Source organism: Pantherophis guttatus, chromosome 2 (assembly GCF_059756535.1).
Source record: "Pantherophis guttatus breed Tessera chromosome 2, ASM5975653v1, whole genome shotgun sequence".
NCBI classification, from domain to species: domain Eukaryota; kingdom Metazoa; phylum Chordata; class Lepidosauria; order Squamata; family Colubridae; genus Pantherophis; species Pantherophis guttatus.
Window position 1 is genome coordinate 247,892,303 of NC_142064.1, and position 17,375 is coordinate 247,909,677.

The 17,375-nt window shown below is 43.1% G+C and overlaps 1 protein-coding gene across 12 annotated transcripts in view; it reads right to left on the reverse strand.

Moving 5' to 3' along the window:
* PXK (PX domain containing serine/threonine kinase like) overlaps positions 1 to 10,864 on the reverse strand; it is a 53,228-nt gene extending 42,364 nt beyond the window's left edge. For all 12 annotated transcript variants that reach the window (XM_060684296.2, XM_060684294.2, XM_087883755.1 and 9 more), the window contains exon 1: positions 7,933 to 10,864. In XM_060684296.2, the coding sequence (XP_060540279.2) occupies positions 7,933 to 8,034 (102 nt within the window). In that variant the 5' untranslated portion in view covers positions 8,035 to 10,864. The remainder of the gene's footprint in view (positions 1 to 7,932) is intronic.
* Positions 10,865 to 17,375: the final 6,511 nt, after the last annotated feature.

Below are 17,375 nucleotides of genomic sequence, written 5' to 3' on the forward strand. Positions count from 1 at the left end.
TTGGAAATTTAGTTTGCAGCATGCTTTTGGTTTTTTGCATAGGCTCAATTCAATTCAGAATAGAATTGGAGGTCTTTTAGTCCAACCCACTGCTCAGGTAGGAAACCCTATACCATTTCAGACAAGTGGCTGTCCAGTCTCTTCTTAAAAACCTCCAGTGATGAAGCACCCACAACTTCTGAAGGCAAAGCTGTTCCACTGATTAATTGTCCTCACTGTTAGGAAGTTTCTCCTTAATTCCAGGTTGCTTCTCTCCTTGATTAATTTCCATCCATTGTTTCTTGCCCCGCCCACCGGTATTTTGGAAAATAAGTTGACCCCCTCCTCTTTGTGGCAAATCTTTTATTTAACATGATTAATGAAAAGTATCTTTAAAAAGAAAGGGATGTATTAGGCACCAAAGGAGGGATCCTTTGACACTGTATTGTCTACTGATATTTATTTTTATCCTTCCATTGTTTTTACAAATATCTCAAGGCAGTGATTATACCCTATACTCCTTCCTCCACCTATTTTCACCGCAACAACCTGGTCAGGTGAGTTGGGCTGAGAAAGTGACTGGCCCAAAGTCACCAAGCTGGCTTTCATGCCTAAGGCAGGATTAAAACCAGGGGTGAAATCCAGCAGGTTCTCATAGGTTCTGAAGAACTGGTAGCAGAAATTTTGAGCAGTTCAGAGAACTGGTAGCAGAAATTTTGAGTAGTTCGGAGAACAGGCAAATACGACCTCTGGCTGGCCCCAGAGTAGGGTGGGAATGGAGATTTTGCAATATCCTTCTCCCAGAAGTGGGGAGGGAATGGGGATTTTGCAGTATCCTTCCCCTGGAGTGTGGTGGGAATGGAGATTTTGCAGTATCCTTCCCCTGCCACACCCACCAAGTCATGCCCACAGAACCAGTAGTAAAAAAATTTGGATTTCACCACTGATTAAAACTGGTTTCTAGGTCAGCACCTTAACCACTATACCAAACTATCCGCCTGTCTGACCGACTTCCTACCCCTTTCTCTCTTCCACTTGTTTTTATATACCCACTTTTGCAATTTGCACTGTAGAAGAATCCTAAGTGGACTTCAGAATGTAAAACAACAGATCCTGCAATCAAGCCCGCCAAAGTACTAGAAAAAGCAGCAGCAAACCTTCCTACAAAATCTAGCATTGAATTGAGTATCAACAGTACTGCAAATCCTATTCAGAATGCACATTACAGGCACTTTTGTTCCTGGAAAACAAATAGAAGTTGATCAATGCACTATTCTATCCTAGCCTAACAATGATGCAACCTGACATTAATGTTTAGACACAAAAGTAATTACATACCTCTCCCCTTCAGTTTTCACCATAAGGTTTCTGGTAGTATGTAGAATCTTGCTTAAAGATACATTTGGTTAAAAGAAGCATTGATCTGGGATTTGCCAAACTTAACACTGATGAAGCATGAGGGTGTTATATCACTCTGTTGTTAAAAAAAATTCACAGAACTCATTTATCAGTTTTTTTGCCTGCTCTTACATTTAGCTTGGATTTCTTCAGATTATGACTAATACCAAGCTTCAGTTCTAATTTTCTTCTAGCTGCAAACCATAAAGGGTTTAGCACCTGAGTCTCTAACATGGCACCTGCTAACATGTCCCTTGTCAGTTCCCTGCCCTGCTTAATTTTATTTATGTTTAATTCTTAGAAGAACAAATGGGAAGCGAGCATGTTGCAAAGCAAAGCATCTGTGAGAGTTAATTCTTACCCTGTCAGTGAAGAACAGTGGCAAATCTTATTCCTATGAAAAGAAGGACACACGGAGATGCGTGTCCAAAGCAAAGAAATCTGGCAGGAAGGAAAATGATTTGGAAAGTAGGTTTAGAGTAGGTAATGATGTATGGAACCTTATATTTCTTACCACTGAACAACATTTTGTTGGATAAGGTCCAATTTCAAGTCGGCCAAGATCCTTTTGAATCTTGAACCTATCTTCTGGCATGTTAGCAATCCATCCCCACCCCACCTTCCCTCAGGTTTAATTCATCTGTAAATTTTATGAGCATCTTCTTTTCTTTCATCTAATTCATTTATAAAGCAGTTGAAGCGTACTGGGCTGAATCCTGAAGTACCTCACTGCATACTACTCCGTGTCCACCATGCATTAGCTAGGGCTGTTCAGCCAATTGTGAATCCATTTTTGGTAGCGCAACTATCCATTCCATATTGTTCCAGTTTATCAAGGAGGAGGCTGGGCCTACTGAAATCTTACATCCAATGCCTAAAATTTAAGTAGACTCTGCTGACAGCATTTACTTTGTCCACAAATACAGTCACATTGTCAAAGATTTGTCTGGCAGTTTTTACTGGTTTTACTGCCGGTTTCTGGTTATCACCTTCTTCCTTTCTTAGTGTTTGCAAAATCACTTCTTGGTTATTTTTCTAACACTTTCCTAGTACAGGATAATTTCAACCTTAAGATAATTAAATGGGGGGAGGTATTATTATAGGGAAGACATGTTATGGCCTGGATAGTTCAAAAAATAAAGTGTAAACTCTGCCAACAGAATTATAAAAAGTAAAGAGTTTTGAAAATTGTTTAGTTTAACCCCCTGCCCAGTGTAAGAGTAATTTATTAAATCATCCCTGATGGACAAGTAGGATTTGTAGGATTATTACATAGATTAAACATGTATGGTAAATCTATAAAAATAATGAAATCTCATCCATTTTCATGACTCTTCCAGAGTTTCATTTGTGTAGTACTGACAGTCTGGAAAACAGCATCAATTTAAAAGGTGCTTCCTGCCCTAATGGATCTCATTAGTTGCTAAAGGCCAAGAGAAGAATGGTTTACAGACAGGTTATTTGTGGTTTATAACAATGAGCCTAACCTTCTAATCCTGTGCTGGTAAAAAGATAAAAGAAGGAAGTGCAAGGCAGCAGTTTCTGGTTCCCTTATGTAATTCACATAAAACCTTATTAACTTGGGTATTAAGATATTCCCACTGTACAAAATAAAGAATTCTTAAGTATCTGCTGCTGAGTAACTTAGACATATCAGTGATGGAGAGGAAGATAGACCGATCAAAGCCACCTTGTTTCAATAATTCTTAGCTTTCTATTCAGAGCCACGATCCTTCTCTTGAGAAGACCCTCATAATTTGTGGAAGGAAGGAAAGAAGGGGAAGGAAGGAAGGAAGGAAGGAAGGAAGGAAGGAAGGAAGGAAGGGATTCTGTAAACATTCACTATGAAGTGTTTTTTTATTTCCAGTTGCAATACTATCTGGTTTAGCAGATGGCGAACCTTACATAGAAAAGGATTAAAATGAAAAATTACAGAGTCACTACTATAGAGGCAAAAATTAGGAGTCTGGTAATTAGTTTTCAGACTAATGTTTTGTTTTGTTTTTTGGCTGATGATAAGATTTAATAATAAACATTTTGAGGAACACATTCTTCTCATCTGATAATTACATAAAGAACAGTGTGTTTGCTATGTGTTATTGAGTTTTTTTTTTTTTTTAAATAGGATTTTGGTTAAACTCAAAACTCAATAAGACTAATGTATTTTATTAACAGGTGTAGGCTTTCACGGAGTTTATCAGGTGCACAAAGTGGCTAAACTGATGTAAAATTTAAACAGGGGGTGGGAGGTGAAAACATATTGGTTGTATAGATACAGGTTACATGTGGGCCAGACTGCAAGTACCTTGTTAACAACTAAATATGTTAAAAACTTCATTTCTTGAGAACTTTTGAGGTATGTTTCAAGAATCCCCTGCTGTTATAGTCTCCATTTTCAAAATGGTCCCTTTGAGATCCGCAATAGCATGCTGAGGGAGTTGAAATACTCTGATATACTCCGAAATGCTGTGTCCACTTTTGAGTCCTGCTATCAAACTCTGTTAATTCTTTTGCACAAAATTTGTCTCATTCCTCCTACACAGAATTTAAAGGGGCATTGCTTGCAGGTGACGGCATATATTATATCAGAGAAAGCTTCTGAAGGCACCTCTAATTTTGCATGTTTTTTGGTTGATGGCTCTGTTGGTGTAGAGGTATCTGGGTTGATAACAGGGTCTGGTTCACATGTTAGCATAATTAGCTTGTTGCTTGAGAGCAACTGCTCAGGCTGGGTGGTTGCTGTAAGCATTTCTACAAAACTATGGAAATGTCACCAATCTCAAATAAAGGAGAGGCTTCAGGAAATAAAAAGCTGAGAAAGTGTTATTCCAGATGAAGATGTTATGCAGCTGTGTGTGTACTATGGCCACATAAGGGGTGGAGCAAGTGGCTCAGAAGACGCCATTCCTAAATTCTTGGACTGTAAAGAAGACAGCAAGAGATTTGTACTTTCAGATTTGCAAGATTGTTATGTAAAGTAATGCTAGCTCATCTGCTCATGTTTCCAGTCTTATAAAGAAAGGTTTGGGAAAAAGCTTGCACTACCAAAGGTAAAGTAGTGAGTAGAAAATTTACACTGTCTGCTGGCAAGTCATCCTTTGCTGGCATCAGTGATTACGTTTTCAATGGCTTGAAGTCCATATTTGTGGGGGAACTTCATGCATAGTTTCTCAACATCCATGGTGGCTAAAGTGGCATTAACGAGATTGCCTATGGAATTCAGTCTTCTAAGGAATCTGTTACATATAAACTGGGTTAACAAAATCACAAATGAGGTGGTGATAAGCCGCCTGGGAAAGCAAAGGGAAATCATCAAAGCCATTAAAAAGCGAAAGTTAGAATATTTTGGACATGTGATGTGACACCTAGAAAAATACGGCATCTTTCACTTAATCCTCCAGGGAAAGATTGAAGGCAAACAAGGTCCAGGCAGAAGAAGAACATCAAGGCTTCAAAACCTAAGGGACTCGTTTGGACAAAACTCAGCAGCAGTTTTTCAGGCGGCTGTTGACAAAAATAGGATTGCCAACATGATTGCCAACATCCAATGACGGATATGGCACAAGAAGAAGAAGAAGAAGGAATCTGTGGTGTTTTTTATGTAGATGGGAATGCTGGTGGCTTAAGGTCTTAGTATAGTATAGTCCATTGGAACATGATAGTCCAGCTGTGATTGTTTCAATCGTTGAGACAATGGGACAGACTGGATTGTCTGGCTTGTGTAGGTAGGTAGAAGGATTGTTGGAGTATTTCCAGTAGATATTGTCTTGTACCTCCTAAGGAAATTTTTTCATCAGATTATGTAGTTCTGTTTTATGTACAGGTAGTCCTTGCTTTACGGTTGGTCACTTAACATGTGAAGTTGCAATTGACCTACCTAGGTGGGGGGAGGGGGGGCACGGTTACTTACGACCTGGATTTGATGTTCTGATGGTCACCCCGCCATAATCATATGAATACACTTCAGGTACTCTGCAGCGTGAATGCATTTATGGCCCATGGTCATGTGACTGTTTTAGGATTGTTTTGCCCAAAATCCAGCATTTTGGTTTTCAGCAACACTGCACCCACAGCAACCATTGGTTGTGGTTAACAACCACTGTGTTTGCTTTACAACTGCTGCAAAAAATGTCATAAAAGCAGGTCACACGATCAACCCACTTTACAACCGTCACAAGTTACAACCGTGACAGGCAAGCTCCATTAGGGCTGTAAATCGAGAACGACCTGTATTGCTGTGAAATCTGAGAAGTTGTATAACATTGTGCTGGAGAGTTGCTTCTCAGCTTCCTTGACACCATGTTTTATTATAACAAGGTTCCCTCCTTTGTCAAGTTTGTTTGACTATGATGTCATTATATTTAAGTCCTTCAATAGCATTTTGTTCTGCTCTGCTGAGGTTATTGAATAAGGGGAGTTTTTTTAATTGATTATTGTGGGGCTAGCTTGTTGGTGAAAACATTCGGTGTAGGAGGGAGAATAGCTTGGTAACAAATGCCTAAGTAAGCAGCACAAGTGTTGTTCTGGCATTAAATTTCCGAGATTATTATGCCACTTTCATATATAAAAAGGCAGCGAACATACCTAATACTCTTGTTTATTTTCTCCTGTGAGATGGGCTGGGTTGAGAGTGACTGCTCCAAAGCATTCAGCTGGCTTTCAGGCCTAATGTAGGCCTAGAACTAAAACTCCTAGTGTCCATTTCTAGGCCAGCAGCACTTTAACAATTACAAACTGCCTCCCTATTATTATAAAAAAAAAAAAGGCAAAGGTTTCTCCTGCCCAGTCATGTCCTACTCTAGGGGTGATGCTCATCTCCATTTCCTAGCAAAGGAAGGAAGTCATTGCTTTCTTTCCGCTCCCCATTAGGCCTACCAATCTCACCCATTCTGCAAGTAAAAATGGCACTGAAAAAAATCTCGTTATTAATTCCTATTGCAAAACGAATTTAAAAATGGTTAGTCAATGCTGGATAATAATAAACAATAAAGAACATAAGCAGCCAATAACTATATTCACAATACTCTAAATTTACTTTGTATATGAACTACATTTAATTTTTAAGTTTTGTTTTTAGTTATGGGCAACTTTTTAAATTATTGGCAATCCAATCTGCCCCTAGACAAAAGACTCAGTCCCCAAAGACAAAGAAATACATACTGTTACTTTTTTTTCTTCACTAAAATCTTTCTGAATACCATAGCAAACACTGTCTAAACGTAAATATGTTGGTCTGTAAAAAGGCAATTAAAATTGGCTTTTCCCTCAGGCTTTGGAGCTTGATGATTGGAGCTTTTCAGGAGATGAATATATGATTTCCTGGTTGCCTATTAATGTTTTGGATTTTAACTTAATTGTTCATCTTGTTTTTTAATTTATTATTATACCACCCACACAGAGTCACAATGTCTGAGTTGGGTGGCTCGCTAAATTAAAGTTGCTTCCAAAAGAATACTAGATCATATTTAACCTTTTCCTGTGCTCAGTTAAAATACATTTCCATTTTCAAGGTTTATCCTCACCCCTCTCTAATAGACTCTTATTCCTCCTTTCCTAGCTGGCCTTTTCAACCAGGATTTCCAGCTGAATCTAACTAAAAACATTCCCCTCCTCAAATAAAAATCAACTTTCCGGGAACTGAATTAACAGGCTTCCGTTGGTTTGCCACTTTTTTTCACAGAAAAATTATGTAACAATTGCTAGAAAATATATTAATTATATTTAACCCTTGCTAAATATTATTAATATTAATAATATTAAACCCTTGCTAGAAAATATTATACAACCACCCATTACACGTAGTAGCAAATCATCAAAACGCCTATCCTGTTAAATTAACCTATGCACTTTTAAAAGGGCAAACGATCCCCAGGGCAATCCCGTCCTGCCACATGGAGCAGCGTGATTTCCATAAGGCGTTCGCTTTCGTTCCAATCACGATCACGGAGAGAAAGGAGGGAGGGAGGGGGAGACGGACGGGGACGGGATAGAAAATTTCCTCCAGGTAAGTATCGTTTCCAAACGCGTCCCGTTCCGGATTTGTAACATTTTGACAAATTGCTCCCCGTCTACATTTACCAACGCTTGGGTATCCCATGCGTAAAAGAGCCCCCCGCAGGGAAACTCTACGAAGCGCCTTTTGCTTGCTTTCCATTGAGAAGAATCGGACCCCGCCGACATTTGAACCCAAGTCTCTCCTGGAAGGAGGCTCAGTTGCCCGGATCAAACGGCGTCCTCGCTCCCCTTGGAAAGAAAGGCTCCTTCGCGCCCACGCCTGCAACCAGCCTCCCCCCCCCCAACACACACACACGCACACATCAGGGCCCTTCCAGATGGGGTTGCAGCTCGACACCCATAATGCCCAGCCGGAGCCCAAGCTCTGCAAAAAAAAAATTCCCGGCACTGGAAAAACCAGAGCAATCCTCCCGCACGCAACTCCCGTACTCTCCGGGTCGCGGGTCGCGGATTCTTGCAGGGCGCCCCACGCCCGCCGGGTGCCTCCGCGCTCGTGCCGCAGCCCAGCCGGGGCCCAGCCGCTCCTCTCTCCTGGCTCACCGTGTGCGAATGCAGGCTCTGGCTCGCTTCGATGACGGCTGTCAGCGGCACCGTATCGTCCAGCAGCACTTTCCCAGCCGGCGGCTTCTCCATAAAGGCCATGCCGAGCGCCCGGGGCAAAAGCCCGGCGCCCCTCGCGGTGCCTCGCCAGGCGGCTCCCTCCGGCTCTGAGCGACTCCGGCGGCTGTCAACACAGGAACCGCCTGTCCGGAGCCGTCCCTCCTCCGGGTCTTAAAGGCCGTCGAGTAGGCAGAGCGGGGGCGCCCTCCCCCGGCCAAGGGACGGCCCCGCGACGTCAGCTTGGCCGGCGCAGCGCTTGGGTGAGGGAGGCCGGGAGGATACGGACGGAGGGAGGCCCTGCCTTGCAATAGTTTGCGAGCGTGCAAAAAGAAGCCCGCCGCTCCGTTGCAAAAACTCCTCTTCGTCTACTCCTACTCCTCCTCCGCGTTGAATTGGCCGAAACAGAGGAAACAACGCGTAGTATTTTAGGGACTTACGCATTATGGCCAAAGGGTTTGCGGCTTCATGGGGAGGCAAGGGGCTTTATCCTCCCTGTAGCAAGGCCGCCTATACTATTTACAGCTAGCACATGCCTCATCTTGGAGAGTTAAAAAGGGTGCCTAAGGAAAGCGAGGGTGCAGGTGAGAGGAAAACAACCGATGGGCAATTTGAAATGGTGGCCTGCCTCAGGATTAAATTCCAGGAAATATTTTGGTTTTGATGCTGGTTCATCATTCCTGGGTGTGGTGTTGTTGCCCCGGAGATCAGTATATTTGAGAAAATATATGACAACTTATTCATCTAAGGCAGGGGTCAGCAACCTGCGGCTCTGGAGCCGCATGTGGCTCTTTCACCCCTCTGCTGCGGCTTCGTCTCACTCAAAATATGTGTCACAACTGGCAATGTGCGACACCCACCGGCACGCAATTTATTGAGCTTTTCAACACCCCACACCCCCAGTAGGCCAACCATGGATAAATCCAAGAAAAGAAAAGTTTCAGAAGAAAACAGAACGTTTAATTCAACTACATATGCTAGTTTTGTGGCCGCTCAAGAACTAGTCAGGCACGGGAAGGGTTTTGTGGCTCCCGGTGTTTTCTTTTCTGTGGGAAACAGGTCCAAGTGAGTGTTTAAGGTTGCAGACCCCTGATCTAATCTAAGGTAACAGTCTTCTATTCAGTGTTTCTCAACCTTGTTGAAGTTAAGATGTGTGAAAGTCAATTCCCAGAATTTCCCAACCAGCATGCTAGCTTGGGAATTTTAGGAATTAAAGTCCACACATCTTAATATTGCCAAGGTTGGGAAACATGTTTATATGCTGCTTATAAATTGCATCATTTTGGAACACGGGGCTAATGGAGGAAAATATTTAGAAACATCAGTATAGAAAATAACACATAAATGTGCAATGCTGTACTGAACGAGGAAACAATTCCTGAAATGTTTAAGGAGACTGAATAATAGTTTGTTTAAGCAAGTTAATCAGTTTTTGCCAGCAAAGATTGTCGTAAGCCAGGTTTGAAATAACATCCCATGAAAATTTGGTGTTTAATTTACCTTGAGTGATATGTACAAGGAAGTTTTAAAATGGGGGAATGTAACATGTCATAAGACTACATGTCTTATTCAGAAGTTATGTAGAGCTTTAAAAATAAAAGCAGTGATCTGTAAAAATTGGACGAAGATCATCTTTCTACACACAATGCTGCTGTTAATTATAGTGCAGGTGTGTCTCACATTGGTTAATTCTTTGGACAATGTTTTTATTGTAGCCTACAGAGGCTGTGAGTTAATCAGCCGTTTCCTAGAGAAACAAAACTGAGATGGTAAAGACTAGGAGAAAGGAAAGTGAAACTTAAGTAGTCGTTCAACTACAGTGTCATGCCAACCTTCACCTCTTCATCAAATACTTTTTAAAAAAGCAAACAGTAAATTAGACAAAACTTCGTGGTATTCTTATTGGACAAAGTTGTATACATTGACCATAATCTTTTTTTAAAAAAAAATACACAATTTAACATGCTTGTAATGGATTGAAAACAAAAACACTCTTTGCTAGTATTTGATGAGTCCAGGAGAGGATTAAGAGGTCTGCTGGAACAGGTCTGCTGGAATTGATCTAAGTTCCTACTCTGTAGTGTAGGGTGCTATTACAATATACTTGAAGAATAACTGTTCAGTCTTTCTCTTTAAATACCTCCAACTATAGAAAACAGCTCATTCTGTTAAGTTTTGTCTCTTAATGTTAGCCAGAATCATCTTTCTTGCATTTTTCAGCCATGCTTCCTGCATGAACAGGTCTTACATGCTTAACAGCAACTAACATCCTGATTTGGGGGCAATAAGCTAACTTAGTATAGAACAACACCGCTTAGTGGGGGCCCGAAAGCCCTAATAAGCAGGTATATACAAAAAAGTATGCAGGCTATTGCTATAATCCATTGTAAGCCGCCCTGAGTCTACGGAGAAGGGCGGCATATAAATTGGACTAATAAATAATAAATAAATAACATCTCCCTTTAATCTTGTCTTTGTGATAAATATATAATAATCTGATTTTTTTTAAAACTTTTGCTTTCCTGATTCGTTTAACTTGTTGGCTGGCCTCCATTTCCTGAATGACACAGGCAGTACTGCCACCACCGTAGAATCCAATGGAATTTTAATCCTATTCAACAATTATTTTAAAAGTATGGTCTTCATCAGTTGGTTTATACTGCCAACCTTCCTAAATTGAGTGGAAGAGAGATTGAAAACTCTCTTGGGGAGAGTTTTGGGGATTGGGGAGATCTAAATGCATTTCCTCCAACCAAAATCAACCTGTCTGAAACAGACAGCTCAGGAAAGAGTGTGCATGTTTCTTCACTTGTGTGACATTTTTCCATTAGGATACTGTGCTACAGAGCACTTTTCATCTGGAAATTTAGTTTATCCCAACACTGATAGCCATTCAAGGTAGAGATCTTTCTTAATTATGAGAACATGGTGTTTTGTGAATATTTCCCCCTTTTTACACCGTTTTCAGACTGAATGTTAAGGGGGGGGTGTTCTATTTTTAATTGAGCTATGGACATTTTTTAAACCATGGAGGTATGTGTTTGTGTTACCAAGAAACTTGTGGTTGTGACTGTATAAAAAGTTAATAAAGAAATATGCATTAGGGTGGAAACAACACACAGAGCCTGGATTTGTCTTCAGGGTTTTTGAAGTTATGCCAGGAACAAGTCTTACTAGTAGTTTTTTCTCGTGATCTAAACATTATACATATATTAATGATATGTGAGAGTATGTACCATAGGTGCTCATAGTTGTAGGTGGTTAGGGGCTGCTTTTCACACTGCAGGCAAGACAAATGTACCATATATCTGTAGGAGGTTAGCACACATCCCTTTCCTAGGAGAATGAAATATTTTGGGAAATATCAATAAGGCAGAATATTATGTTTCCCTGGATGAGAAATGGAGAAGCATATTTTAAAGCAGCTCCCATCTTCCTGCCCCCACCCTTTGTCAATGGGCCATTAAGGCCTGGGCCAGTCTATTCTACATAACAAAGATCTACCTCCTTCAGGCAGAGCCATAGTAGGAATTGCCAAAGATCCAACAAAGATAGGATTAGCCCTCTACCCATCTAGCAACAGAAACTCACCACATGGCACCTGGAAAGATTACATCAGCCAGCAAGGCTAGCTAAGACCCCCACCCCCTGGGAGTCTGACAACCAATCAGGATACTCTTTCTGGGCCCCAGGAAGTTCAGAACCAGGGAGAGCATAAAAACCCAGGGACTCACTGTATCTGCTTTTTTTCTGTTCAGGAACTCAAGCCATGTGATCCTGTCCACCATTAAACCATCTTTCCAAGCAGTCTCCATGTTCCCAGTGTCTTTTTCCCCACTTGGAGCAGAACCCAGAAGGATGTTTCTTCCAACATATCGAAACTTGTGCAATATACAAACAGGCTCATTTACTGTACTCACAAGGTCATGGAAGTCAGGATACATATCCTTCTTTATCAATTTAATATATATGTAATTGAGATACTCAAAGTGAATAAAAACCCCTGGAAACAGCATTTTTCAGTGTGTCTTAATCATTTGTTACCTGGCTACTGTCTCTAGGGAATATTAAAAATCCTATGAAGATGAAATACCAGAGAACTAAATATAGTGTTCTACCTGTTACCTAATGAATCCATTAAGTTAATATTTTCACATTTACAGCTGTTTGTGTCTTGCATTGTTTCTCTTCTCTGCAGAAAGCTACAGAAAATGTGTTATAATCTATATCAGTGTTTCCCAAAGTGTGGTACGCGTACCCCCAGGGGTACGGGAAGAGTTTGGTGGGGGTACGCGTTGCACCGGAGTTTGGTGGGGATCACGTGGGAATATCCACTGCACCGTGCTTAGCTGCGCCCACAGAACAAGGAAAGAAATAGGCGCGTATCGCCGTTTTTACACGGGAACTGGGGCCATCGTACATCGTATCGCAACTCATTATGGCGGGAACTTCTGCGCATCCTTCGCGCAGCTCGGGTTCGGCCATTTTTAAACTGCGGGAACATTAACAGTTGACGTTGAGCCGCGGAGCTCTTTAAACGCCGGAGAATTGCAGTGTTTTTTATGTTATTTTATGTTTTTTATGAGGGGTACTCAGCGTTACGAAAATTATAGAAGGGGTACACATATGTCAAAAGTTTGGGAAACACTGATCTATATAAATAAAAATGTAAATGTCCGTTTGTACATAACCGCACATCTCCGAAAGTTCTTCACCGATTGCTTTCAAATTTTGACACAACGTTGCATTCGACTACGGGCGTGTTTTTATATACCTATATTATATACATGTCACACCTGTGATAGGTAAAAACATGAAAAACATTGAAAGACATTGACAAACATTGAAAAACAGTGCCATCTGCTGGACGTAAAACCAACATGGCAGCCTCCCAGCCCTGATTATGCTCAACAGATTTCTGCTCCTTATATTTAGACTCTCCATATTGCTTCCAAGAAACTGCTCATTTGGAAGGCAGAGATGCCCGAGGACCATATCCTGCCACCAGGCTTGACAGGTAGGCAGCCGGCTCCCCACCGGGAAGCCTTCGCAGCCGGCACTTCTAGGGCTGGGTGGGGCCCGCCTGAGCCTGGCTCTGACCTCCCCCTCCACTGGCCACCCCACAAACTAGCCTCGCCCGCCACTGCTGCCCATCCCCCTCGCCAGCCGCTCTCGGGGCTCCCTCCAAAGAACACCTGGCAACGAGGCTGCCTGGGTCCGCCGAGTGGGAACCCTCCGTCCCTCGCCTGGCCTGAATCACGCCTGGCCCAGCATGAGGTCAGAAAGACCAGCTGCTAACTGGTGCTATGCAAATCCGGTCAGTGAGCGGGAGATGGAGGCAACTGGAGCCTCGGGGTCGCCTTTGACCAGCGCCGCCTTTGATTCCCAGGTGGGCGCTCTGGCAGTTCATGGAGCCTACACGAAAATTTCGGCCTCTGGCAGAAAAGGTTCTCCGGGGAGGCTTCGGGGGGCAGAAACGGGCAGGAGGGAGGATGGCCGGCCCTCCTTTGTGTTGGAAGAAACATTCTTCTAGGTTCTGCTCCAAGTGGGGAAAAAGACACTGGAGACATGGAGACTGCTTGGAAAGAAGGTTTAATGGTGGACAGGATCACATGGCTTGAGTTCCTGAACAGAAAAAGGCAGATACAGTGAGTCCCTGGGTTTTATGCTCTCTCTGGCTTTGAACTTCCTGGGGCCCAGAAAGAGTATCCTGATTGGTTGTCAGACTCCCAGGGGGTGGGGGTCTTAGCTAGCCTTGCTGGCTGATGGTCACATGTGCTTCCCAGGTCACATATGGTGAGTTTCTGCTGATATTGTGTAGAGGGCTAATCCTATCTTTGTTGGATCTTTGGCAATTCCTACTATGGCTCTGCCTGAAGGAGGTAGATCTTTGTTATGTAGAATAGACTGGCCCAGGCCTTAATGGCCCATTGACAAAGGGTGGGGGCAGGAAGATGGGAGCTGCTTCAAAACATGCTTATCCCAGGGAAATATAATATTCTGCCTTTTTCATATTTCCTAAAATATTTCACTCTTCCAGGAAAGGGTGGGTGCTAACTTCCTACATTCATTTCGCCTGGAAGAGCAGGGGATTTAATCATTCCCCTGCCCTTGGCAGGCGGGGGAGGAGAACTGAGCAACAGTGGTCCAGTGGGGTGTGCGTGGCTCCTGGCTTTGCCGCTTCCTTCGGGCAGGGAAGCCCCAAACCAGCCTTGAACCCCCGCGTACCCCCTCCCTCCCTCCCCTTCCCTGCTATGCGTCTCCCCGTCGAGCCCCCAGAGAACATCTGTGTAGGGAGGACGGAGGGGGCCCCCGAGTTTCTGCTGTGGTGTGGAGAGCTGCGAAGGCTTGGCCTGAAAAGGTAAGGGCGATGGTGGGGGATGCAGAAGAGGCCGGGCCAGAGACAGAGATAAACAGAGGGAGAAGGAGAGAGAGACATAGCGAAATACGGAGAGACCGGGGAGGGGGGAGAGACACATACAGAGATACAGAGAGAGGGGGGGAGAGAGAGAGACATAGAGATACAGAGAGGGGGAGAGGGAGACACATAGATACAGAGGGGGGGAGAGATAGATAGATACAGAGTGGGGAGAGAGAGACAGAGAGATACGGGGGGAGAGAGACATAGATACAGGGGGGAGAGAGAGACAGAGATACAGAGAGAGGAGGAGAGAGATACAGAGAGAGACACATAGAGAGATACAGACGGGGGAGAGAGAGAGACATAGAGAGATACAAAGAGAGAGGGGGGGACAGAGAGGGAGGATTTTGTGATTCCCATTGTTTTTTAGCAACCGGTTCTCTGCCCTAATCACCAGCTGGGTAGGCGTGGCTCGGGGCTGTCATGTGACTGATGAAAGTGAGTGAAGTCGAGTTGGCCACGCCCACCAAATGTTCGTGGAGAGTTTGGAACTTCAGCCTCGCTCTTTTAGCCCAGCGGAAGCACCAGACTGGGCCACAGCAACGCATGGCCGGGTACAGCTAGTAACTTTATAAATAAATCATCTGACTGTATAAATAACTTCTGACTTTTCAGCTGCAGAAAGACACCCCCGTTTGTGTTACTACATTTGTTCTTGTCTTTAACACATGCAAATAAAAAAGTTCTTTGGGAAACACAGGTATAATGATCACCTTTCGATTCCTTTCAGAATAACTTACTTTCAAAAACAGCTTTGAAACAATTCTTAAGCGATCTGGAAAGTCAAAGGAACTGCATTTCAAGGAAATATAATTTTAAATAACTTATGTTGATGTGCATTATCATAATGACTATTAACTGTGCCTACTAATACCTGTGTGACCAGATGTGGCAAGGTTGAAAAATAGGTAGAAATAGTGGGCTACCCCCTCTCCTCACAAATTCTAACCATGATAACAACCCTGACTTTGTCACTGTGTGGTTTTTTTCTTCAGTGGAAAAACAATTAAAAAGGAAATTATTGTCTCCAGTGTAGGAAATAGTCACTTGAAATGGCTGAAATGTTTTCAGCTAAATTAATTTACTGGGAATAAGGTGCCTATAATAATGAGGTACCATCATGGCTCCAACAGTGGATCTCAAAAGTTCTTGATGCTTTAAGCCTGAAATGCATTCCTCACTAACCTAAGAACAGACCTGATGCCTCAGTCTTGTCTAGTGTGTGGCTTTGCACATGAACCAATTCCACAAGCAAGAGAAAAAGACAGAAAAAGAACACTTTCCTTGCAGTTGGTATTCAGACACATGCTGCCCCCAACTGGATGGGAGCATTGAAGTGAACTAATAAGAGCTTGATGGATTTGTTCTCCATTCATTTACTTATAATTTTTTTTAAAGCTATCAAAGTTCTAGTCATTGCATCATAAATAGGTTCCACACGTTAGTAATGTGCTGCATGAAGAATTGCTTTTTTAAAAAAACAAAATCTCCTTTACTACTTCATTGGTTTCACTGGCTGGCTTTTACTGTCAGTAGAGAAGGAAAGAATTTCTCAAAATACTATATGTCATACATGATTTTATATACCTCAATCCTGCCCCATCTCCCTTTTTTCAAGCTTAAAGAGCCCAAAATATTCTAGCCTTTTTGTGCTGAAGACCCATGGTTATTTTAGCTGCTCTCTTTTACAGTTCTTTCAGCTTTATATCACCTTTTTCAAGCAGGGGAAATAGTCCTGGGCACAAACCAGCTGTGAACATCCCATAGATTTGTATAGGGCAGTGATGGCTAACCTTTTTGCCATCGCGTGCCAAAAGCTGGGGGAGTGCGGGGTGATCGTGCGCGAGTGCCCACAGCCATAATTCTATGCGCCCTGCCCCCCCCAGGCATGCACGTGCGACACCCCCCCCCCATGCTTCCCCTGCTTTTGGCATGTGATGGCACAGTGGGCCCAGTAGGCCCGCTTTTTGCCCTCCCCAGGCTCCAGAGGCTTTCTAGGAGCCTGGGGAGGGCGAAAACAGCCTTCCCCACCCCCTTCTGTTTGCTGACTTCCGGAGGGCTCAGAAGGCCCAAAAATCAGCTGGTCAGCACGCGCATGCATGCTGGAGCTGAGCTAGGGAATGCTCACATGCCCACCAATATGGCTCTGTATGCCACCTGTGGCACACGTGCCATAGGCTCGGTATAGGGTATTACAATGTTGGCATTTTTATTTTCAATTGCTCTCCTAATGATTGCTGGCGTGGATTTTTTTTTCATAGCTACCACATACTAAATTGGCATTTTGTGATAATCCACTTTGTGATATCTATCCTATCAATATGTGATGTGATGTTAGCGCGTGACATACATATAAGTGATATGTTTCTGTACCATTTATTCATATTAATTCCAGGGCAGGTATTAGGTGTGTGTACATACCTTTAATTCAGTGTTGTCTCCTCATGCAGTTTTCTTAGCAAGATTTTCATAAACTGCTTGCCCTTGGTCCCTCCTCCCTAGGACTGACTGGCCCAAAGTGACCCAACTGGCTTTGTATCAAAGGCAGAACTAAGACTCAAGGCCTTCTGGTTTCTTGCCTGGAGCTTTAATCACTGCATCAAACTGGCTCTCATGTATTGATTATAGCATCAGGCTGTTTACTCTTAGCAACCACCTAGATCGGGGGTGTCAAACTCACATCGTCAGTGTTGTCACATGATGTATCAACTTTTTTCCTTTGCTAAACGGTGTGGGGGTGGCCAGTGTGTGACGCATCTGGCCCACAGGCCGCGAGTTTGACACTCCTGACCTAGATAGATTTTCTCCATGATGATCTGGTCCTTCCGATTTTCCAATGGTACACTCATTGCCACTGAAACGGAGTCCATCCACCTTGGTGCTGGTCATGCTCTTCAATATTTCCCAGCAGGAGAACCTTCTCCTGAGAGCTGGCTCGTGCATATGTCTGAAGTAATTTGTGCCT